Source organism: Ursus arctos, unplaced genomic scaffold, assembly GCF_023065955.2.
Source record: "Ursus arctos isolate Adak ecotype North America unplaced genomic scaffold, UrsArc2.0 scaffold_25, whole genome shotgun sequence".
Taxonomy (NCBI): domain Eukaryota; kingdom Metazoa; phylum Chordata; class Mammalia; order Carnivora; family Ursidae; genus Ursus; species Ursus arctos.
In genome coordinates this window covers 44,984,435-45,009,214 of record NW_026622930.1, presented here as the reverse complement: position 1 = coordinate 45,009,214, position 24,780 = coordinate 44,984,435, and the positions used below count along the sequence as shown (strand labels likewise).

The 24,780-nt window shown below is 42.9% G+C and overlaps 1 protein-coding gene across 1 annotated transcript in view; it reads left to right on the top strand.

The window, feature by feature from the left end:
• Positions 1-4,299: 4,299 nt before the first annotated feature.
• Positions 4,300-24,780, top strand: part of SLC35F4 (solute carrier family 35 member F4) — a 231,033-nt gene continuing 210,552 nt past the window's right edge. Inside the window, exon 1 of the mRNA XM_044377655.2 lies at positions 4,300-4,448. Within this exon, the coding sequence (XP_044233590.1) occupies positions 4,346-4,448 (103 nt within the window). The 5' untranslated portion in view covers positions 4,300-4,345. The remainder of the gene's footprint in view (positions 4,449-24,780) is intronic.

Genomic DNA, 24,780 nt, shown 5'->3' with positions numbered 1-24,780 from the left:
GTTGATCAGAAAATTCCTGACTGAAGAAAAGTTAAGACTACATTTCTGGGGAAAGTTGAAACTGCAGTTAGGGTAGGTATTAAGTCCAGATTTAGTGACTTAGCTTAAGTGGCACCATTTTGGGCCTGTTGTTTCCTTTTTAATAGCACGATATTCTTATTTTGCAGATGCGAAAATTGAGTCATAGAGTTTAAGAGACTCGCTCAAGGTCACACAGCTAGAAAATGGTGAGACCAGATTTGACCCCTGGCAGCCTGGATTCAAAGTCCGTGCTCTAAACTACTGTACTATGCGGCTGAGGGATGAGGTGAGGAAAAGGAGGCAGTGAGGAAGGGAAGGAGGGAAGGATGGAGGGAAAGAGAGACAGACAGACAGACACACACAAATACCCACATGTCATTGATAAATTCTAAAATTTGAGTGCATTTGTTGAAATGACTTCGAACTATCTCCAAAAGATTTCAATGCATTTCCAAGGAATTGAGTTTCAGAAATAGTCCTGTGATGGAGCCTGGTACCAGAGGTCAATGACGAGTGGACTCTGCCCTGATTTCTTAGACAGATACTGAGTGCTGGGCCCCCAACCCCTTTCAGTCCTACCATTGGCTGAAAGGTAAATTAGCAACGCCTAACACCACCTAAGATTGGAATAGAAAGGCAGTATCAGGCTTCCAAACAGAGCAGCTGATGACTTGGTGGTTAAAGGCTCAAAACAGCTTTCCTGAAAATGGAATATGAAGACTATATTTTTTTTTTCTTTCCAGATGTTAGTGCTTATTACCTGGTTGGCTAGATGCCAGATGCTTTTAAACACAAACATTGTGCAAGCTACCTGGGCTCAAGTCTGTAACTAGTGCCGATGGTTACCCAAGGCAACATTGGCCCATGAGTATTAAAACAAACATTCTTGGCTCTCCAAACAGCTGAGTTACTCTTAGCTCAAGGAGGTGGGTACACTCTAGTAGATTCCCTTCTTTCAGCATCCTTTCTTGGATGACCACTCCGAATAGGTGGTCAAAAAGATGAAGTGACTTGTTCCTGCCATGGAAAGGGGACTAAAACCCAGAGTTCCTGGCCTTCAGCTGCTAATCATAGTAAAGAACACTAGATTCCATGGATTTTATTTTACTAACTCTTCCGAAGTATAAAGGCTGATGTGGTATTTTAAAATGATTTTATGACAGACTATGTCTTTTAATAGAATTTATGCTTCGTGATCATACTTAGTTTTTAATGTTATTTCTTGGTATACGTATTTTAGCATTAGACACAAAGTTGTAAGCGGCTATCACATAAGCTATTTTACAAACGATATGGCATTTTTTCTTATCACACAAATGGTCAAGTTCTGTATATTCAATTAGTATAAATACCTAGTCTGCCTCGCCCCAAAATAAAGATGGTCCAGATATTAAAACTCACTTGGAATCACAGATGCCCTGTGCTAATGCATTAAAAATATTCCTGCACACAGACCAAATTTTTCTAAATTGAGTTATGATTTACCCGGAAAACTGATTTACTATTTAACTTAATAGGGAAATCGGCTATGTAAACTGGCCACTATGAGGAACCATTTTTTAAATCAAACAATTACCTTCGGTCTTCATTTGTTTAATCGTACCTTTCCTCATTTTTTTTTTCCAGAATAGATTTGAGGCACACGGATATTTCCCATTTTGTAAATGTGAACTTTTATATTGGGGTTTGTGAAAACTGGTAGGCTGAGCGGGCAAACATATAAAAATGTTTTTAAAAATTCTCTTCCCCTCAAAAAAATTTCTATAAATTTTTAATGATCTGCAAAGTGACATTTGAAAGGTTAAAAAACTGTTATCATGTGAAACAAAGAGTGCTTATCATTGGCAGAAATTTACTTTTCATTGTTGATCAATATATAATTGTAAAATTTTAGTTCCATTAAAAAAAAAGCATGTTCAAGATGGCGGCATGAGCTTGCATTTACTGTTTTAGTCACCCTATTACAGATGATTACAGAGGCATTTGTTAATGCTCTGCTATTTTAAAAATTAATTTCCAGGTCAGGATGAGATTTTAAAAATAATTTCTTTTAGGCAACGTAGACTCTTGTGGGTATAATACTTACATTATTTAAATTTATGCTGAATTTGCTGTTTGTACGAATGATAGATTCAGTTAAGTACACTTCTAACCACTACTCTGGAAATTTCTGAAAACAAAGCAAAACTAGGAAGAAAGCACCAACTTCCACAATAAATGTAATTTAGAACTTAAATACATTATGGTAAAATAAGTTATAAGCATTAATAGGACAAAACCACTTGTCCTTCAAGTCTGTGCATGTTCGTATTACTATTACATTAGAAGGTTTTTGCTTGAGTAGTTTCTAAATTTCTTTCTCATTGAATCATTTATATATTAATATGCTATGGATTAGGATATTATTAAACACATATGATATAATATAGGCAAATTTGTTTTATAGAAACTTTAAACAAAAGGGACGTCTTAAATTAATGTGATCAACCCATTTTGACATGTACAATGCATACATTTTCTATAAGGTTTGCCACAGAAATAAAAAGAATACAAGTAACAAAAGTGTGCTGAAGATCACTTTCGGGGTGGGGTGGGCAGCAGAGTGTAAAGGCATAATCCTTCCATTTTGCTTTAAATGTTCGGCTCCTCACCACTGCACCAGAGTTGCTTTTTCCTTTAAGTTCATTTTGACCTTTTAGTTCCTTCCATCCTTCCATCTTTCCTCACCCAGAAAGCAGGTGTGGGAGGAAATTGGTTTCTTTATGAACACTCCTCCCAGCCACAATCACTTCAGATCCACTCCACTCTCAGGATTCTGTGCTAGGCTTTGTGTCTGGATAAAAACCCTTAACACATTGTGAAATTTAATATTGCATTTTCATATGCTTAAATCTCATTCATCTTTAAAAAAGTTTGCAACATTTCTTCCCTCTTAAGGACACACATAAAATGTGGAAAATGCTTGAAGGCAGAATGCTGTGTGACAGATTCTCTGGAGGTTTCTGAGGGGGGTCCGAAGTCAATCCCCCCCCCCACATAAGTTTTAGAAATGTGAAATCTAGCAGGGACGTCTTCAGTTGGGTGGAAGGTGAACATAAATGACCTCTAAACTGATGAACTGACCCCCGACCCCCATCCTCACACACCCTCTAGTTACTGAGATGAATATTTTTCAGGAGGCTGTGACTACAAACTGGGAATCGAAGAACCATCCCTACGTTCACTGATTCTAACCCGGTGGGTATCTCGTCAAAACAGAAGAGTCGCACCTGAGGGGAGGGCGTTCCTTCTCAACACAGAGCTTCAAGGACGTTCTAGACTCAGGTGGAAAGTCTCTAGATTGTAGCTAAAACTTTCATCCGTCCAGATTTTACAGTTTGAAGGGCTTCCCGCCTGATGTTTTTGGCAATAAAGGAGAAAATCATTTCTCCTAAGGGCATTTGAAATTGGCAAAATAAACATTCTGTGCTGAGTCCCCCAAGCCTTTGATGTTTTCGCTGGGGGGCTGGGGGTCGGGACACGGACCGACAGAAGCGAGGGCTTCATCTTTTAACGTCTTTGTGTCCACAGTACCTGGAAAATCACTTCACGTACCACCTGCTGAGGCCTCATTTTTTTTTTTCCTTTTCATTTCTTAAGAAAAGACTCCCTGTCGTCTAGGCAAGTTTCGAAAACCGATGAACTCCTAGGAACGCTTGCTTGTCTGCTGACCTCAGGTGGTGTAGACGCCCAGCGTGGACCAAGACCCCGCGGCGCCCCCGAGGTGTCATCTCCCCGAGCGACAGTGTGCGCCTCTCACATTAACACTTGGTTCCGCTGGGGTCTCTTCCATCTCCACCCCCCCTCCCCGAGCCCCTGCCACCATCTCACTTTCTCGTCTCCTCCACGCCCCTGGACCGAGCACCCCTTCTGGCAGGTGGGGCTGGGGGGATGTCTAGTCTTCGGGAAAGGGGCGCAGAAGGGTTAACGAGGAGAGCCTGCGGCCAGGTGGGGCGCCCACACCCGCCCCGGCCGCGGTGGGCGTCGGAGGTGAGGGGGCGCTGTTCGGGCAGCAGTGCGCCGGGCGGCGGGCGGGAGAGCTGCCAGGCTGACGGAGAGGCCGGCCCGAGTGGGGGCAGCTCCGCCGCCGCCACCGCCGCCGCCGCCGCCGCTGTGATGCGGCGCCGGTGCTGCGCCGGGCGGTGGAGTCAGAGCCCGGGCGCGGGAGCACGAGCTGCAACATCAGCACCGGCGGCGGCGGCGGCGGCAGCACCTGCACCAGCTCCCGGGCCCCGCGCTGCGCTCTCCGCCCCGCCGCGCCCGGGGCCGCCGCCCCGCGCTCTCTATGGATGTCAAGGCGGCCCCCAACGGGGTGGCTACCATCGAGGACCGGATCCTGCGGATCACCGGCTACTATGGCTATTACCCGGGTTACTCCAGCCAGAAAAGTAAGACGCCGCGGGGCTGCCTTGCTCCAGGCGCCCAAGCGGGTGGGGTGCGGGAGGGCGCGCCGTCCGGACACCTGCAGCCCTGCCGGTGCCGCTAATGCTACCCTCCTGGCCGTGGGGCCGCTGGGGCGAAAAGTATGTCCGTTGCCCTCGGTGCTGAACCACGAGAGAGAACGGGGGCCCGGGCCGTTTGCTCCCAGGAGTTTGTTAACAGGCGCAGCCTCGGGGTGGGAGGCGCGGGGGGCTACCGGGTGAGCGCTCCTGACAGCCGTCGGCCGGCTCACCTCTGGCTTGTCTACGACCGGGGGAGGCTGCCATGGCTGTTTACTTAGCGGAAAGTCAGCCCTAGGTGCCGCACTCCCCCCGCCCCAAGCCCCTGCTGGGTGCCGGGCGGCGGGCCGGGCGCGGGGCGGGCAGGCTGGGTGGGCTCGGGGGTGGGGCGGCCGGGGGCGGCCGAGCCAGACGTGGGTCCCGGCTCAGGCCAGCTCGGCTTGTTCGCTCGGGCTGTCGAGACGCTGCCAGCGCGGGAATTACTCCGGCTACAATGTCTTTGCGAGGTCCTCCACCCTGGACAGAGGGAGAACCTGCTCGGGTCTCCGAGTGCCGGCGTCTGGAGCCTCAGAGACCCGTGCCTACGACTGGGGGAGGGGGGCGGTGGGTGGAGGGGGGAGGCGCGATAGGGCCACGCGCCCGCGCTGCCGGTCGCACGTCGCGGCTACCTCTGAGCCGAGTAGGCTTCTGTGTTCCGCACAGGCTTTCTCCCGGCTCTGCCAGGTCGTGCGGCGCGGATGCTTTCACATTTCTGGAGCAGTTTTGCGGGGAGGGCGATGAGGCGCGCTCTACTCTGTCCCCCTCCCCCAACACACAAACCCACTGGCTATCTTTGCTGGAATTAGTTCAGCCAGCGACCGGAGCGAAGCTTGTTTTTCTCCGAACTGGGGGACTAGTTGCGGCTTAATTCCCATGCAGGTGGGATTTCGCTTTTCCTCTATCAGTGCATTTCTGTCGCAATAGATGGAGCTTAATTGATGTTTTTGCTGTTATTTTAAACCGGAAACCTTGCAAGATCCTAGATGCGTTTCTGATTGGTATTTTTCTGTGACATTTTGGGGTCTGATCAATGTTACCGTTTCTCTGATGCAGGCAAACCCTGACACGTAGAGGAGAAAACACTTTTTTTTCCCCATGGTACTTTCTCCCCCACTATGCTCCATCTCTAATAATAATTCAAGAGCTTTGTTCTCATAGAGATATTTTCTCATTTAATATTTCATTTGGTTTCAGGAAAGGCCTGTCTGATTTGGATGGTTTCTGTCTAGCTGTTTTTAGAAGCTTACATTATTCATTTTCCATACAAAAGTAATTATATAGTGTTAGAATTTTCTGGAAAGAAAATAACACACTGTGGAATGCAGTTTGAAGTCTTTGTACTATAGACTCAGAAACTTCTTTTTCCCCCCTATTGGCAAAGGGTTTCTTTTTTAACCCTAGAAACTTAAGTGGAAGCACTAGTGTTCCATGTGGAGATTACTTGGATGTTACCTTTGAATATTTTAATTAGGAACGATGGGATTTTGGTTGTTTAGAGAATGGAGAAGCTGTCTGTGAAATTACAAGACTCAGGGTAGTTTATTATTGTAATTTTTATAACAATGGAACCTTGGTTAATAAAGAACAAACCAAATGGAATCCTGGAAAAGTGACATGTTAGATGAAATCATGTTCATATTATCTTTTCAGACTCATTCAAATAACTGCTCGTGTATCATTTGCGGTAGACTAATAGGACAAAAAGAGGGAAGAGCATTGGCTGAGACAGTAACTGAAGCTAAAGGGGATCAAGATACAGTTGGCATAGTTATTTGTGATGGGCACTTACCTAACTTCTGGCCACGAGCTCAGTGAAGACAGCATCTCACAAGGACAGAGAATTACAAGATCGTCAAATAACTTTCAGGATGTTCGTGCTTTCAGAGGTGGGAAGAGCTTGCCATTTTGCACAATGAGAGACTAGGAGAGGAGAGAGCTGGAAGGGAGCCAGGCAGCCGAGCACCATGAAATAATCCTGCCCTTAATGCAGGCTTCAACTCGTAAACAAACACATTGAAGCAAACCAGTACAATATGGTCAATTGATTTAGCTGTTACCAGGAACGAGCAACAGCTTGGGGGAAGTCCAGAGGGATATATTTAGGAAAAGGCTGTGGTGAGGAATGTATAATATGTGAAGGCAAGGTGACTTTCCCGTTTTCTGACTGGTCATGTGTGAGGCCTGAAGGATGATCTCTGGATGGCTATGCCATGTACCTTTTTAGAGGTAGGTGGGGACTCGCCTCTGAGAAAATGCATCAATGATCAGCCTCCTGTTAACGCATAGTGCTGGCATTCCTGGCAATCAGGAAGAGGAGTACCTTGCCAGAAAACTTCTATTAGTCAGCCTGATACAAAAAAGGTATGTGTGTGTGTGTGTGTGTGTGTGTGTGTGTGTGTATTACATACATAGTATATAATTTATAATATATACGATATTATCAGAGTATGATATTATCAGGACAACAATCAAGGTACAGAAATGACTGAAGCATTTGTCTAGCCTGGGGTTACTTACAGCCTGGGAGGGAACTAGTGTCACCCATTCAACAAGTGTTAAGTGAGCACCTCCTATGTACCAGGAATACATCCACGAACAAAACAGACAAAAACATTTTCCTTTTTAGAGCTGAAGTTTCAATGGGTAGAGACGGACGATAATAATGAACAAACATATAAATAATGTATATTTCAAGGTGAAAGGTGCTTTTAAAAAAATATCACAACAGGTTAAAAAGAATGACAGATTCTGAGGAGGGTAGAGGTTGTGGCAATTTTTAAGTCAGGTAAGGCTTCACTGAGAAGGTCACGACTAGGCAAAGCCTTGAAGAATGTGAAGAAGTTAGACATGTGTACATCTGGAAGATATTCCAGGCAGAGGGAACAGTCAGTGCAAGGCTCTGAGGTGGAACGTGCCTGGCAGGCTAGAGAAAAAGCCTGGAGGTCTGCATGGCTGAAGTGGGGTGAATAGCTGGGAGAGTAGTTGGAGATGACGTCACCATGGGTGCAGGGCTCAGGTAAAGTAGGGCCTTATAGGCCATTGTAAGTCCTTTGGCTGGGGAGCGTTTGTGGGGTGTTGACAAAGGAGTGATGTGACTTGACATACCTTTCAAAAGGATCAGTTTGACTGCTCTATTCAGGCAGGGGTGGAAAAGAGAGACTAGTTAGTATGTTATTGCTATAACCTGGGTGAGAGATGATGGTGCTGGGAACCGGAGTGGTAACAGTACAGGTGGGAAGAGCGGGTCAGATTCTGCAGGTATCTGAAATTAGAGCCAAGTGGGGTATCTGATGGATTGGATATGGCATCTGCAAGGGAGAGAGGAACAAAAAATGATCCTGTCTTTTCTGGTTTGACCAACTTTGAGTTGCCAACAGCTGAAGTATGGAAAGCTTCAAGGTAGAGAGGCTTTAGGGGGTCGGGGGATAAGGATAATATTTTGGAAATGTTAAATGTAATTGGAGATGAGGGGTAAGGCTGGAGTTCAGAGGAAATATCTGATTGGAGATATAAATTAAGAATTTTTCAGCATTTGGATGGGATTTGAAACCAAAGACTGATGAAATCTCCAAGGAATGAATTTGCGTAAAGAAGAAAAGAGGAACAAGGACTGAACCCTGGGGCTCTCAGACATTAAGAGGCTGGGGAAAGAAGAGAAACCACTGTGGGAAACCAAGAAGGAGGTCCCAGGGAGGTGGGAGGAAAACTAGGAGCATGTGATACCCCGGAAGCCAGTGAATAGTTTTAAGGGGAAGGGATCGGCTGAGTCCTGTGCTGCTGAAAAATTAAGTAAAATGAAAGCTGGTAACTGACCACTGAATTTGGCAATTGGGGATCATTGCTGACCTTGACTAGAACCTTGGCAAGAGCAGGTAAGGTACAAGTACTAGAATGTGTATAAAAGAGAATTAGAGGACTTGGAAATGTGAGTATAAACAATTCTTCAAGGATTTTTTGTGCAAAGGGGTGCATAGGAAATGGGGGTAGTAGGGTTAAGAAGTTTTTTTTTTTTATGGAAGAAATAACAGCATGTTTGCATGCACTTGAGAATGGTTCAATAGAGAAAGAATAATCAGTGATGTTGGAGAGAGAAGGTATGGAATCTATTGCACAACAGAAAGGACATCTCATGGATGTAGGGCAGAGGGTGTGGGTGCAGTTTCTGGAAGGTGGGTAACCAAGATGGTGGGGGTCAGTTGAGGTTTTCTTTGGTTGCTTTAGTTTTCTCCAAAGAGGAAGCAAGGAATCAACTGAGAGAGAGGGTGGGGGAGCGGGTGGTAGTGGTTGGAGGAGAGAGAGAAGGTGTGAATAGTTAAGTAGGGAGAGTGAACAGACTGGGGAAATGCGGTAAGGCTGTCTGGCTGCCTTACCGGGCCCATTTCAGGTTTCTGGCCACAAATATCAAGTGAGACCAGTCAGTAGGTTGCCGTATTTACTGATACAATGAAGACATGGAGCAAGTGAAGAGAAGGATTTAACCAGAGTTGCAGATTATCCAATGGGTATAATAAAATAAAAGGGGCAAGAGGGTAGTGAATGTATGAAGGGAGGTATTACCGTAATGGTTGACCATAGCATTTAAAGCTGGTAAGTAGAGGAGAGAAAATCAAGGTAATGACGGAGAGGTAGAGGTGATAAGGATCAGTGGACTGCAATCTCAGTGGAATCAAAGGGTTGCGGAAGTTAGCCGGAAGACGAGGTGGTTATGCTGTAAGATGTTACTTCCATTAAGTCAAGTCAAAGGATAAATCAATTTATATTTTACTGTATTCCATAATTGATATTTTTGGGGTGAGCTTTCCTTTTGTGTTTGCATAAGGAGGCGGTATGTCGATGTGTGGTGAATTAAGCCCTAGTGGTTGGGAGGTTGATTCTAGTCTTAAACCTGCCAGGTACTGGCTCCAAGACCGTCCCTATTTGTAAAAGAGTATAGAAGTTGCTGCCTCAGGACAGCCATGCAGTAGGCCAGCTTTGACAGCTTTCAAAAAAGTTCCATCCTCCGTGGAACAATCTTACTTGGTGATCGCTACTGTGTTTACTTGGCCTCTCTACCTCACCTTCCATCTCAGATGGTGACCAGTTGCCTCTCTTTGTTCTGTGTCTTTGGCGCCTGTGGGCCTTTTGTCTTCCTGTGCGCCATTAGTGACCGGGTTCTGTGGATGTTTACTGTTGGTGGCTGCAATAGTACAATTTCTTCCCCTTGCTCTGATCCCAGCGCTGACAACCCCATCCCCCAAAAGAACTCTGCCAACGCCTGGCTCGTCTGGCTTTCCGATGTCCCTGACTCCTGCTGTAGACTGAGCATGTCTCAGCTGTCTCGTCTCACCTGACTTTCCCTGGGCAAACTCATTCAGTCCCTTGGCTTCACCATCTCCTAGGAGTCTGTATATCTAGGTCCTCTTTTCCTGAACCAAGACCATTTCAAACATCCTGCTAGAATTCCTACCTGGATGTCCTCTCAGCGTGTCACACATAAAACAAAATTCATCAGCGCATCCTTAAAATATGCCTTTTCTGGGGCGCCTGGGTGGCTCAGTCGTTAAGCGTCTGCCTTCGGCTCAGGGCGTGATCCTGGTGTTATGGGATCGAGCCCCAATCAGGCTCCTCCGCTGGGAGCCTGCTTCTTCCTCTCCCAGTCCCCCTGCTTGTGTTCCCTCTCTCTGGCTCTCTGGCTCTCTCTGTCAAATAAATAAATAAAATCTTTAAAAACAAACAAACAAAACAAAAAAATATGCCTTTTCCTTCTTATTATGCTTTTTAGCTTCCAATATCTGCATCTAACCAAGTGCCTGGAAACGTGGAGTTATCCTCAAACCTCTACCCTTTTTTCTTACTCTATATTCAGTTAAGAAGTCCTATCTGTTCTTCCCCAAATATGTGTTTTCCATCCCTACTGGCACTGACTTAGTTCTATCCATCACATCCTTCCTCCAGCCTCAAACCCTTCCAATCCAGTTTGCACACCGTAACAACATTTAATTCCCTAAAATGCAAATCTGTTCATCTCCCATCCCTGATCAAATGCCTGGAATAAATCTTCATTTTCTGTGGAATAAAGTCCAAACTCCTTAGCATGCCACAATCTGAGCCCAGCTTACATTGTTCTATTTTAGCACACATTTTCCCCACTAATTGCCAAAGTAATGCATGCTTAATGCAGAAAATCTGGAAGGCAGAGAAGCAAAGAGAGATTAAAACAAAATTACTCATAATTCCATCACCTAGAGGTGGTTAGTATTAACATTTGGTTAACACTATCCTTTCAGTCTTTTTTATACCCTTGGACATGTACAAATTCTTTTTATTTCATACTGAACATTTCTCTCATTGGTCTCTATATTTCTAATAAATGTAATGTATTCACAGTCTTCCATATATTCAAGCACCTTAATCTACTTAAGCTGTTGGATTTTCAGCCCAGTTGTTTGTTTGTTTGTTTTCTAATTTCATAGCTCGCATGGCCTCCACAAACCCTGGTCCTAGTCCCATCAAGGAGCTCGTCGCTTTGGTAATATTATTGTCTCCATGCTCTTCTGCTCCTCGGGGCCTTTTTACACTATGCCAGATGGTTTCCTCTCCCTGTGTCTCCTTCATCACTCTTTGGAAAGCTCCTATTTATCTTTAAAGGCTGAGTTTAGACGTGCTGTCCTCTGCAAAGCTTCCTGCTTGCCCCAGGCTGGGTTAATCCTCCCTCTATGCTCCTGTAATACCGCATACTCCCCTCTGCTCCAGCAGTTAGCACACTATTTTCGGCTGTTTACTTTACACAAGGCTGTCTCACCCACAGAGCTTGGGGAGGGCAGGGACTGACTTTATTTATTTATTTTCCTCTTAGGCAACATGTCTAGTACATTCTGGGTGCTCAATAAAGTTTATTGTACTAATGAATGAATGATTATAGTTTCCTTTGGAGAAATTGGAGAGTTAATTATTTTCACACAGAAGAAGAAAGAGTACATGATGGTAGCAATTGGAGGGAAAGAAAAAATACACCAGCTATGAATAGATGTGCCTGTTCAGAGAGTGAGAATACACCAAATGGTATTTTGTGATCGCTTTACCTTCGTGGTTGTAACTTCTGCATTTTTGTCCTTCTTACTTTCTTCGTCACATTGTCTGTGCTTGAATGGCGGGGGTGGGGATGGGGGAGGAAAGGTTTTTTTTTTTTTTTTTCTTTTTAATACACAGTCGTACAAGTTACTAGAATTGTAAGAGATACGATGTGGTCCTTCCCCCACCTTTGAAATGGTTGCCATTGGTCTTCATGGTATAATATGTAACACACACTCTAAACTGGTGTAATGTTATAAAATTGTAATGTTGCTCCACTCTAATGGAGTAAGTTATAAAATTGTCTTACCAGTGAAATGAACACAATAAATATTTCTCCCAGTTAGTATTCTGTTTTACCCTGATAATAAGCTTTATGCTTCTTTGTACATGACAGGTAGTGTTTTGTAAACAGTTATAATTACCATTGATATGTAGTATTGAGAAATCTTTGTAACATAGTTTTTAACTGTGTAACGTATAAGGGCTGTGTTGATACTGAATGTCATTGTGCATGTTAGTAATGTTGGATAACATGGTCATTTCTACAATTCTTCGTTTGGCGTTTTTCATTCAAAATATAAATTTACATGTAAATTGGGTATTTGTATTATAAAATACTACTACTACTAATAGCTAACACGTGGGTTTAGCATTATAAAGTAATTCACAGATTTACTTTCTTTGGGAAGTCTATCTAAGGCCTGTGTGAGGCCATGAAGTCTAAATGCAAGACCACAGGGTCCTGCTCTGTTACTACTTCTTCTTTTTTTTTTTTAGATTTTATTTATTTATGTGACAGAGAGCGAGAGACAGCACAGAGGCAGAGGGAGAAGCAGACTCCCCACTACCCTAGGTTGAGGGTTGGACTTGGTTTTGGCTTGGGTCATGATCTCAGGTTCTTAGGATGGAGCTCTGCACTGAGTGAGGAGTCTGTTTGAAAATTCTCTCCCTCTGCCCCTTCCCCTGCTCTCTCTCTTATGAATAAATAAATATTAAAAAAAAAAAAAACTTGCACAAGTAGCTCTTCAGGTCAACGATTTTGTTCTTGTAAAATGGGAATAATAGTAGCTGTTTCACAGGTCATGGGAGGATTATGTAGGGTGATGTTTACCAAATGACTGGCACAATGCTCAGTTCAATATATGGAAGCTCTTCATGATTATGGAGGAAACCAGTAGAATTGGTTTCACCATCAGAGACCTCTGTTCACTTTTTCCTGGTGACAAGTGACTTACCACTTTTTTCCCCCATATCCAGCATTGTGTTTTGAATTGTTATTGGAAGCTGTGTTATAGCAATGTTAAAGATAATTTACGAATTGTCCAAGTTCACAGTGGTTTTTATTATTGGACGTAGCCTTTCCTTCCTTATCCATTTCTAGCTTGTCCGGTGCTCTAATCACCAGGGTAAGTATACAAGTATGTAATACTTACCTGGATTGCCCCTAAGGATAGTTTGAAATGGGTTGGAGGCCATTTGTGATGAGGTTATTCTAAAGAGAGGAGACAAATCTAGGGCCTATGAGTGACAGGATGGGTCTGCATGTCTGGAGATAAAGATATGCAGACCTCAAAGTGGAAGGGAGTCCAGAGGGGTTCCAGGGGTGTGGGAGAATAGGTATGAGAGAGTGGGGGAGGGGGAGCATGGAATCCCATTTGAAGATGGGCAGCATGGGATGGGGCGAATAAGGTTAGACAGAATTGGGAAGGCAAACAGGTGAAGAGAAAGTGAAGGCTGAGGATTAATTTGGAATTTGTCTGTTGGAAGTTGCAATGTTTTTTTAATATGGGAGTCTTAAAGGGACAGTTTCTTTTTGGGCTATTTATGTAGCAGTAAACATAACAGAGTACTTTATGTTCTACTTTAAAAAATGCATCATTAGGTTATAAACACATTACATATTTATACATAATCTTTGGAGTTAATTTTTTTAAGTTATAAAGTGTTTATTTACAGACGGAGACGAATATAGAGAAAACGGAAAATAATCTTGTCACCCTAACCCAACTACTATTATTTTGGCTAATTTCCTTTCCTCCTAATGTGTATAGGGCTTCACTTCTTGAGTTTTGACAAATATAAACTATAGTGTAGTTATAATTCTGATATATACACAATTTTGTGCCCTGCTTCTCTTCCGCTTAACATTTTAGGATAAGCATTTTTAATTTTGTTGCATTTATCTGCTCTGAGAGGCTGGAATTAGATTCTCCTTTCAGAGATCTTGCCTTAAAAAATTTGTGCAAGCTGGTTCTCAGTTATTTGAGACTAAATAAAATGGAGAGACCTGGAGTGTTCATGAGGGCTTGTTTGGTTTCTAGTTGCAAGATTCCATTCGAGCTGGCTCTAACAAAAACGGAAGTGGTTGAAAGGAAGACTGGGAGTGTCCCATGGATGTTGGGGGCAGGCATGAGGTGGGATAAGGTAGCAGCAGGTCCTGGAGTGTGATAGGGAAAACAGGAAGCCCTCTTTCTCTGCCTTTCATCTCTTTTTTCTGGCACACATTCTCCATTCTTGTCTCTTCCTGCAGGCTGGCTTTCTCAATTTCCTTGTCCAAATGGTTGAAAATAGCCTCTGCCAGCAGTTCCAGTGTTTACGTGTCCTCTATTCGAGAGAGCAGACAGATTGAGCAAGAATCTCTTACTTCTAAATCCAGATTCCCGGAGAAAGGGACTCTTTGGCCCAATTTGGGTCAAGTGCACACTCTTGATTCTATTGACTGGTGGTTTGGGGCAGGGTCAAGTTAAACAATCATGCTGCCAGAAACTCTCCTGTAACCCTTTTGACTGTGGGGGCCGGGGGGGGGGGAGTTGTTTCCGGGGAAGGGGGGCAATTGGCTGGACAGTCAACTTAATAGCTGTTTAGTTCACAGACCTTTGCATAAGAAAGTTTTTTTTTTATATCAAATCATAGGCTTCAATCAAGCTCCAATCTTTTCTTTCTTCTGGTTCTGATAGTTTTTAGAGTGTATCTCGATAATATTGAGTGAGGTTACAGATAGTATATCCCTACAAACTAAGGAAATCCAAGTGTCTGTTGAGAGTATAAGTCCCTAGGGACTTCTGTTTAAAAGTACCCAGCCAGTACTGCAGACTACGTATTAAGTTTTATGGAAGCGCAACTGCTTACATCAAGTTTGGAAGACATATTTCATTTTCTAGGTCAGATAGGACAACACACCCATTCCTTCAGGCTCAAGGTACAGTAATTGAGGATGACATTTAACATTGTATATTTTAAAGAGGTATTGAAAATTACACTTTTGTGCAGTCTGGAATTTTCTATATTTAGTCCTGGGCTAATGCCAAGATGGCACTAGTGAGGTGTCAATAATGGTTTTGTGATCTTAAAAACCAGACAGACTAAGAATTCTTTATCTTTTGTGAAAGCCGAGATTCCTAAGGGGGGTCAGAGCTGCAAATTTTTACTGCCGATACCTTGCTAAGCTCTAAGCCGTAAGACTTTGGTATCTGTCTTGTGTTTTTGTTCATATCTATGTTGAGTTGTAGTCTTTCCTGAGGAAAGATCCAGGTCGAGTGATTTGGGAGCCCTTTGGAACACCATCTTCCCTGCAAGACTTAACGGTGACAGGTTCTGAAGAAGCAATATATGCATCTAAGATGACATTAGTATTTACCAGGGACATTTCAGAAAAAGTATATTTGAAGCTGAGAACTTTTATTTCCTCATAATTTTTTTTTTTTTTTAATGTGAGTACTCGAACAGGAGCTTCTTGTCATGCTCCTTTCCAGTCCGCAGCCATCGTGATCTTTCAGAATCATTAACTGGATCATTCCTCTGGTTAAAGTTTTAAGTGGCTTTCCATATCTCTTTGGAAAACTATAAAAACTTAAACCCAGCCTACACGGAAGGTCCTGCGGGGTCCAGTTCTTCAGATGGCAACACTCTGCATGCCCTGATCATGCTTCGGGCAAAGTGGCACGTGCTCCCGGCCCCCGCTTTCCTCCCTGCTGGTGCTCCTGCCTGCCTGGCTCCTAGCAATCCCTCACGTCTCACCTTCACTGCCAGGGCCTCGGAGAGGCCTTTCTAGTTTTGCATCTCTCTCCTCTGTACTTTTCCTTTACGGCTCTTACTACAAACTGCAGTTACAATTTATGGTGATTGCTGTGACTGTTTAATGGTCTTCCTGCCCACTAGTCTCTGAGCTGCCTGAGGAAAGGGTTGGATCCATTTTGTTCAGCACCATGTACCCAGCACACAGAACAGTGCCCGTGTACTCCATTAATATATGTTGAATGTGCGATCGAGGCTTGTTAACAATTTCAAGTGGAAGTTTTGCAAAAAAAAAAAAAAAAAAAATCGACTTTTTATTTGAAATGTTTTTCAATTTACAGAAAAACTGCTAAGACAATACAAAGAATTCCTATATTTCCCTCACCCACTTTCCCCATTGTTATGACTCTATATGACCAGTGTAAATTTGTCAAAACTAACAAATATTGGTACATTACGGTTCATTAAGCTTTATTTGGATTTCACCAGTTTTCCCATTAAGGTTCTTCTGGCCCAGGATCTGGTCTGGCCCATTGCGTTCAGCTGTCACATTTCTTAAGTAGACTTTTTTTTTTTTTTAAAGGTTTTATTTATTTATTCGACAGAGATAGAGACAGCCAGCGAGAGAGGGAACACAAGCAGGGGGAGTGGGAGAGGAAGAAGCAGGCTCATAGCGGAGGAGCCTGATGTGGGGCTCGATCCCATAACGCCAGGATCACGCCCTGAGCCGAAGGCAGACGCTTAACCGCTGTGCCACCCAGGCGCCCCACATTTCTTAAGTAGACTTCTAATGCATCAAACTTGGAAAGATAGTTTTAATTTTATAGGAATTTCCTGGTCAATTTTTTAGGGCTTGGGTCAGATCACATTTGAAAACTTAACTACTAGTTTACAAGGTGATATTGGATTAAATGCATGTTAGAAATGACCTGTGACTTGACATGGTAATTACATACTGTCTTAAAGGACTGCTCCATAGCATAGAACGGTAGTTGTTAGTCTTTATACTTTTGAACATTTTGGGGGATGCAAAAATCTTTGAAAATCTAGAGAAAGCTACAGATTACCCCCCTCCCTCCAAATACACGTATACACCAAACATTTTCATGCAGATTATTTGATTATACTGGAAATTTATTACTTCACCAGAATGGGCTATAAAGACGATAATTCCCATGGGTTGTATCTGCTTTTCTATTTTATGAGCATGTGTACAAACTTTAATGATAATGTCCGGAAAAACTGAAATAGTTCAAATTTGTTAACTAACGTAGGAATGAACTTCAGTTTTATTCAAAAGTGAATTTCACTGAGAGAGCTCTTGTAGTCTGGATTGAATAAGAAGTGGAAATTTTGGAGTGGTTTTAGGCATGGGAATCATCATTTCATTTGCACTCAAGTCAATGAGGTCATCTTTGAGGTGAGCTCTGCATCATCCATGCTGTCTCTGACAGCAAAGAAAGGATGATGAATTTGTGGTTCAATTTTAAGGTTGTCTCAGCATAATTAGCTTTCAAATACATCCTGCAGTCGGTCTAGATACTCCCAGATTGTTTATCTGCTCGGAAATTTTATGACATATTGTCACTCTGGATCCTTTACTTTCCCGAGGAGTTGTGTTTCCAAAAGTACTTGTGGTTTTCAGCTGCATTCTAATACTGATTTTAAAGCTTTCAATGAAAAAGTATATCATGTGTATATCTATAAAGTAAGCAAAGTGAAAAAGGAACTTCTTCCTGAAGTGACTATTCTAAGGGTGGGCTTCCCTTTTCTCTCAAAGGTGATACAAATGTCTTGCCAAATCTCATTCAAAGATTTCAAGTCATGGTTTCTGGAAAGACATTCACTTCCAGGTAGTCAAGAAGAACTCCACATTCTCTTTACTGGTTTTGATGCAATTGGCTTTTAAGGCACTAGACAAGGTTTCCTGTGGGATCATTGACAAGATTTTGGACGCTACTACATGCTGACGTGTAAGGCAGCAAGTTACACTAGGAAGCGAACTTCTTTTATCACCAAAGCAGCATAACCTACTTTTTCTCCCCAGGTACAGTTTGTTTGACATTGCAACCTTTCATGTTTCCTAAAAAGCTTACAGGATAGACATTGTCCTTAGATGATATTCACATACATATAACAGAAAAATCAGGAGTGGGAAGCATTGTGAGACAAACGGTTGTTTGTTAAAGGGAAATAGTGTAGCTGCTGGTATCTCCAATGTTTGCAGCAAAGTTGTGGCAAATAAACAGCTTGGGGAGAAGACTTAATTTGATAAGGGCACCGCTTGCATTTTTATCCCCTGCTACAGACCACAAACCAGTTTATCCTTTTTCAAAGCACACTGGTTCCCAAGGTCTTCCCAGGATGCATTTGGCTGCAAGAAACTCAACTTATATTAGCTTAAGAAGTAAGGAAATTTACTTAATGGCTTATGCTGTAATGAGGTACCCAGATTCTTTTGTTTTCCATCTCTTGGAATGTTGTAGTTTACAGGCCATTTTCTTGACTTTATTTTACAACTCTTCTATTAACTTTTTTTTAACTTAAAGTTTCTTTTAAAGTTGTAATAACTTTCTTTTGTTTTCCTGATAATTCTTTAAAAAATGTGGCGTCTTGTTCTTATTTTATAAATACGATAGCTTCTCTTATTCCCTGAGGATATTACTAGTATATTTTTTGCTTGTTTGTTTTCTTCTTTTCAATGGGCTGCTTTTTCCAGGTTGCTTTTTAAAAAGTTTTTATTACTGTTAGCCAATATACTTGAAATTTTGTCATTTTTGTTTATCTGCTTATGTCCCAGAATGGAGGGCTCCAAAGCTATTCGGAGTCTGTGAGAGTGATTGAGGAGGGCAAGAACCATGAAGGGTCTTACGCCACTTGCTAGCGAACAAGTCAGCCTGCTGCAATTTTGTGGATGTGAGCAGAAGACGCGAGACTCCTGGGTCAGAGACAAAGGACTTCATCACTCCGAGTCCAGCAAGCAGGGTGAGCTTCATGCTCGCCGCGGTTCCCCTTGCTCCCCAGGTTCCACAGGGGACAAGGCAGAACAAAGCAAGGTGGATCCTCACTGTTGCAGTAGGTTTGTGTCACCGCTGAGGGCTCCTCAGCTTAGGAAACCCCGAGGATTTATAATGGCCTGTGAGCAAACTTACCCAAGCTTTGCTTCAGAGGGAGATGTTTGCAAACACGCCTGCCTTCCGTTCTAGAGGGAGACATTATCTCTACCTTCCAAACTCTTCACTCTACAGAGGCTTGAAAAAGTAGTCCAGAACAAAAAAGCTGTCAGGTTCGCACAAGATCTCCAGAAATTAAAGAAAGACTTATGGAGACTTGTCTCCCGACTGGGGCTTGTCTCTTATGATTTTATTTCAAATAGCTGTGCTGTTTCCTTGGGAACATTCGAAATCCTTTTCTTAAGATCTGTTCCTTTGGATCATAGAAGGCTTTTCTAATCTCTTGACTGGCTGCTAACATTTTGGGAATCAAGTAAGAAAGAAGTTTGGGCATCTCAGTGAGCAGTGTGCATATGTTCACGCAGTTCCTCCATGATATTGGTATGGTACCCCAAGCTTCAGCCATGCTTGGTGTCCCTGTAGACTCTCATTTGGGCCTCTCCAGAGAATAAAGCTCTGGCCTTTGGTAGAGTTAAGGGAGGCAGAGTCAAATGCTGTACAGAGTGAGGAGTGGGGACTAAGAAGCCATCAGCCTTCTTAAACAGACTTAACCAAGACTACTGATTTTAGCCCCACTAACATCCCTCTAATAGGGGTAGCTGGTAATTTAGGACAATTCTGTGTTGTAAATGGATTAATATCGACTTTCCTCTACCCTCAGTAGGTTTCAGTTTCCTCAGGCCTGAAAAGTCATTTACTACTTTCTAGCTTCTAAAACGTCACTATTATCTTTGCTCTTGATTCTGTGGATTTATGCCTTTAAGAAATTCACTTATGGTCGTTTTAGTGGAATTTCCTGAATGAACAAATAAAGATGTGTGTATTCAACCTGCCATCTTTACCAGGAATATCAGCATCCTTTCTATTTCTGTTCTTTGAAATCCTCCAACTTAAACTAGATCTACTGTAAACTAAGATAAATGTCATATTCACAGCAGAGTACATTACCTTGATTTCCCCCTAGGGGGAAGCTATTTTAGATGTCATAACATGGGGGCAAACAACATTGTGCACGACCTGTTTCTTGATCTGAATTTTGGTTTCACAGACATGTTTGCCTTATGAAAATATCATCAAGCAGTGCACTTCCGGTCTGTGTAATTTTCTGTATGGCCGTGATAGTGCAATGAAAAGTGCACATTAAACATTACATATAACACGACTGCGTATCATAGATTCCAGTCCGTTTTACCCTTATTTGTAATAAACATTACATTACAACGTAAAAATATTTTCCAAATTTTCAAAGTAACATAAATAAAATAATTACTTCTGTGTGTTCCCAGCTCATTGACCCCTAAGTATATCCCCTAACCCCTTACAGGTATGAGGAAAGTGGTTCTCAAATACTTTTTTGCATATTAGAAACAACTGGGAGTTCTAAAGACTATCCCAATGCCAAGGCCGTATTACATTCTAATTAAAGCAGATTCTCTGGGATTAAGACCCAGGCATCAGTACTTTTTAATGCTCACCAGGAGAGTCCAGTGAACAAGGCTGTGAACGTAGGACACGACCTCTCAAACTATCTGCGGTAAAGAGCCAGTTTATATTTTTAAATTTCCAACTCACTACAGACTGAAACTCTTGGAAAATCAATAAAAATGAACTAATAGAAAACATAATCATGCTGAAAGATCATAGCAATGTCAACCTGCTATAAGGTCTTCTCAGTGTTTACTCTCAGTTTCCATATTTATCTGGCCCCAGACTGGTAACAGTTCACGGCCAAGACCATTCTGCAGAGCACACATGAGGTAGTACTGACTCCTCAGACACTGGAATACTCTCTCTCTCTCTCTCAGCACAGGCTGAGTATCCATAGCCTGTCCTCTCTGTGGAGTCATTTTGGAGACGGAAGAGCATTTGGACTGAGGCCGCAGTGTGTGCTCCCACTGACTCTCTACAGCCCCGCTGCCACGCTGCATCGACTCTGGCGCATTTCTGGGCTCTGAAAGCATGGGGTGAAAAGCATTGTTAAGAACTCACGGCTTTGTTTGAGATTTTTCAAATATTCTTTTCCTTCAGCTATATAAATTCAAGAAAAATGCTTGACTAAAATCTTAGCAAGTGATCTCATGTATCTTTGTAGTGGATCTAATCTGTAAGTTGTATGGACAAGTGAATTTCAGGGAAAAATGCACCAAAGACTCTCAGGAACTTTGTTCTCAGTGACTTTGCACCTTAGGCTAGAGTGCCATGAAAACTCTCCTGTTACTTGGGCTGGAATCTTCAAAGGACAGATGGGGTTTCACTTGGAGCCTGTGGGGGCTGCCTAGAGTGTTCGTAGGACTGAATGAGAGGAAGTGGGCTGCTGTAACTTGCTACCCCTAGACACTGACCCAGTAGTCTGGGAGTATGGAACTTTACCCATGTGGAAGGAAGCCCATTAGGTTTATGAAGCGTGGGATGGAGGGCGAGGTTTGGAATCTGTGGGAACTTCATCCTGGGGAGGAGTTCAGAATGAATCAGATGAATCTTCTTATGATGACATCTAATTGCCTTCCCTTTGGGAGATTATTCTCATGGTAACGTAGTTGAATTCGAATTGAAGCAGATTTTCTGATTAACATGCTCCAAGACATCTCTTATTATTATTATTATTATTGTCCTTTCTAAATACTGGCTCACCTGTTTCAGAGAAGATGACACAATTATGCTTATTAGACAACCAAAGGCCACATCAGATGTTGTTAATTGCACTCTCAGTCCCTTGTGTGGCTTTTAATAAAGCTGTCATCAGTGGCCTTATTACTCATCTTGACTTGTGTTACATTCTCATATTTGCTGGGAGGGTAGAATTTCATGGTGGCTCCCCATATGTGGGACTTAAGTCTGACTCTCAGAAAGGAAGCAGAAAGGAGGGAGAGGATATGCCTGACTTCGAACTTGGGTACCCTTCCCAGCTCAGGTTTGGTTACTTAACAGGGAATGGAAAATGGAGGCAATGTGTCTACCTACTTGCTTATGGATTCTATCTTCTTTGAAGTTTTATACATGCAAAGCTCATGCACATAAAACACCAAGCACACCTAACTTCTGACCCACGGAAGTTTGTTAGGGCCAAAAAGCAGGAATGGGAATCTCAGCATATGCTATAACTTAAGAAGTTAGTTATCCTGTGACTTTGAACGGAAAATTATACCCACATATGTACTACTCACAGCCATGGTGAATTGTAACAGATGTAAGGCTGGACGAACTTTGTGCAGAGTAATCTTCGAAGATGGAGTAAAGATGAAATGTTTATGAGACTTAAAATGAGCACTTTGAAAGAAATAGCAGGGACTTTAACTTATCCTAGCACACAAAGGATTCAGGCTATGGATTCCGAATAGTGCTACTACCACTATCTGACAGTCGTGTAGCACTTTAACACTTTGCAAGGCAACAGGATATAGGATTTCATGAAAACTCACAGCATTGCTGTGAAGGGGGTGTTACTATCACTATGTTACAGATGAGGACGTGGAGGCTCAGAGAGGTTACCTCGCTCCGGGGTACAGCTACCAGAAATCAGGGCTAGAGTTTGAGCCCAGACCCATCTGCTTCCTAGAGCTGTACTCTCTACTAGAGAGAGTAACAAGAAGTCAAAATTGTAAAACTCAGATCTTCCCATGACTCGGCTCTTCCCACCTCCTCCAGAAGTCATGGAAGATCACACGCTTCCACCTCCTTTTTAGCAGTGCTCGTGACTGACAGTGCACAGCCGTGGTCAAAGGCTTGCTCTTAGCACCTAAGCAGGGCCTCTCCTTCTCCTCCATGTTTAAATTTTACCTCAAATGGATGCTGCACCCGAAGGCTCTTTTTGGAAAGAGGAGAGATCTAGCAAGATGGCTTTAAGAATCAGGCTGTGTGTGTGTGTGTGTGTGTGTGTGTGAAAGAGAGAGAGGGGAGAGAGAGAGGAAGAGAGAGGGAGATTTAGACACTTCTACTAAGGCCCAACTGGTATCTGGAATCTCCTTTTCTGGAGAAAGAGAGAAGAAAGGCAGTGGAGAGACAGGAAGAGACTGTCCCCTCGCCCCCGAGAGCCCCACCTGACTCCCTCAAGATTTTACCTGGATATTTGAAAGCCTATCTTTATGGTCACATGAGGAAAACTTGCTTTCAGAAGGCAGATTTTCCTCTTGAAGATTCTTTATTTCTTGCATCCACAGGTTAAAAAGAAAGAAAGAAAAAAGGAAAGAGAGAAAGAAAGAGAGAAAGAGAGAAAGAAGCCTTATTAAGGGGATGGAAGGAGAAGACATTGTTTATTCCTGTGGTGAAGTATAGACGTCTATAGTTTTGAGTCATTTGTGCATGGCAGGGTATGTGAGAATAGTATCTGTGGAATTTTGGCCATATATCTTAGCTGTCAATGCTTGTTCTAATTATCTAGTTATAACTTAAATCACTGGAATGTTGATACTGGTGTTGCTATTGTCCTTTTCAGAAAAAGAGTCCAATGCTACTTTGAAATTGACTCTATTGGTCTAGAGTCTCACCCTTTGTTATTTACTTTACTGAGTCTTCTGCAAGATTCAATGCAGATCTCTATCAATGGCCTCGGAAATGCAAGCGCGGTTGTAGTGATGCCTCATTCTGGGTGAGATTTAAGCATCATTAGATTCAGCTCCATCGTAGGTAAACCATACTTGTTTCCAACATTTTTAGATGAATATCTTTAGACAGGCCTTTCCAAGTTTCTCAGCTGTGCATTAATAAGTTCAGTGGGTTTTTAAAAATGTTAAATCGATATTTATGCTTAATGGGTAACCTTATCTTCAGTAAGAGTTGAACATAAAGTGTCTGACTACTTGATGGAAACCAAAAACCAAAAACTGAATTTATGAGAAGCTACCAGGAGGTTTTAATATCCTGCAGAGCTACTGAAATTGTTTTGTAGTTTTGAGTACGTCATAGGAATATCATATTCTAATTCTTTTGAGAATCTGGCAAGTGAAGAATACAAATTCAGTTTTTAACTTTTTTTAAACAATTGAGAGAAATGTTTTAAGTACATTAGGAAAAAGCTCAAGTGGGGAGAAACTGAGCTTCAAACGCTTTCTACTCCAACCTTTCAGATCTCTCTTGGTAGCTCTATTTTAGGGAATTACTGCTGGCTTAGGTGAGATGATTTTTTGTTCTTCATGATACCCAGAAACCCAAATCTCTCAACTTACTGACCTGATTCAGGGGGAGGGTGAAATTTGGCTCTGCCCTCAGGATGCTTGGCAAAGTAGAAATAATAGACCTCTTTCCCTTGCACCCAGGACTGGAACTTTTTAACACTAACTTGAACAGTATTGCCAGCAGAAGTCACATAGCCCCAGCTCCCTGGCCCCTGCCCTAACCCCAGGTCCACTGGATGGGTAGCTGTGGAATGATGGTATTCAGTTTGGGTCCTGGCAGGAGACTGATACACACTCATTTTGGACAATTAGAGGCAGAATGGACAGGGTGTAGGGAAACTGAAAGCATTAGGAGCCTCAGGGCTGGAGGAGTGGTCTGTGACTGTGCAAGGGCAGGGAGCAGGTCCTGGGACATGGGGAGAAGGGGGTGGTTCTGTGGAGAGGGCCACCTGACAACACCAGTGTTGGATGGAAGGACTCTACAACCTTTAATGACCTTAAGGGAGGGAACTGGAGTACACATAGCTTGATGTCATTCTCCTCCCTCCCATCTCCTGCTGGTGGGTGCTGTCCACTGCCTGAACATCATGGGAGCTAGGGAGCACTGGATCCCGCAGTGGTAGACCACATAGCTCAGCCTCCAGGCCACATTACAGGGTGAAGAGGCAAGTAGAATATGTCCAGCAGTCCAGCAAGGAGTGCTCCTTTCAGGTCCTTTCATCTTGCTCCTTTCAGGTTAGCTGGCTTGACTCCCTGCCCTGTTTCAGAATGCCCTGCTGTGAACCCATGTATGTGAAAAGCGAAGGAAACAAATATTTTGTAGTTTTTATTAATGGTCTCTACAAGCCATCAGCCATGTTAGTTGTTCATCATTTTTAGCTTGGTTATTTT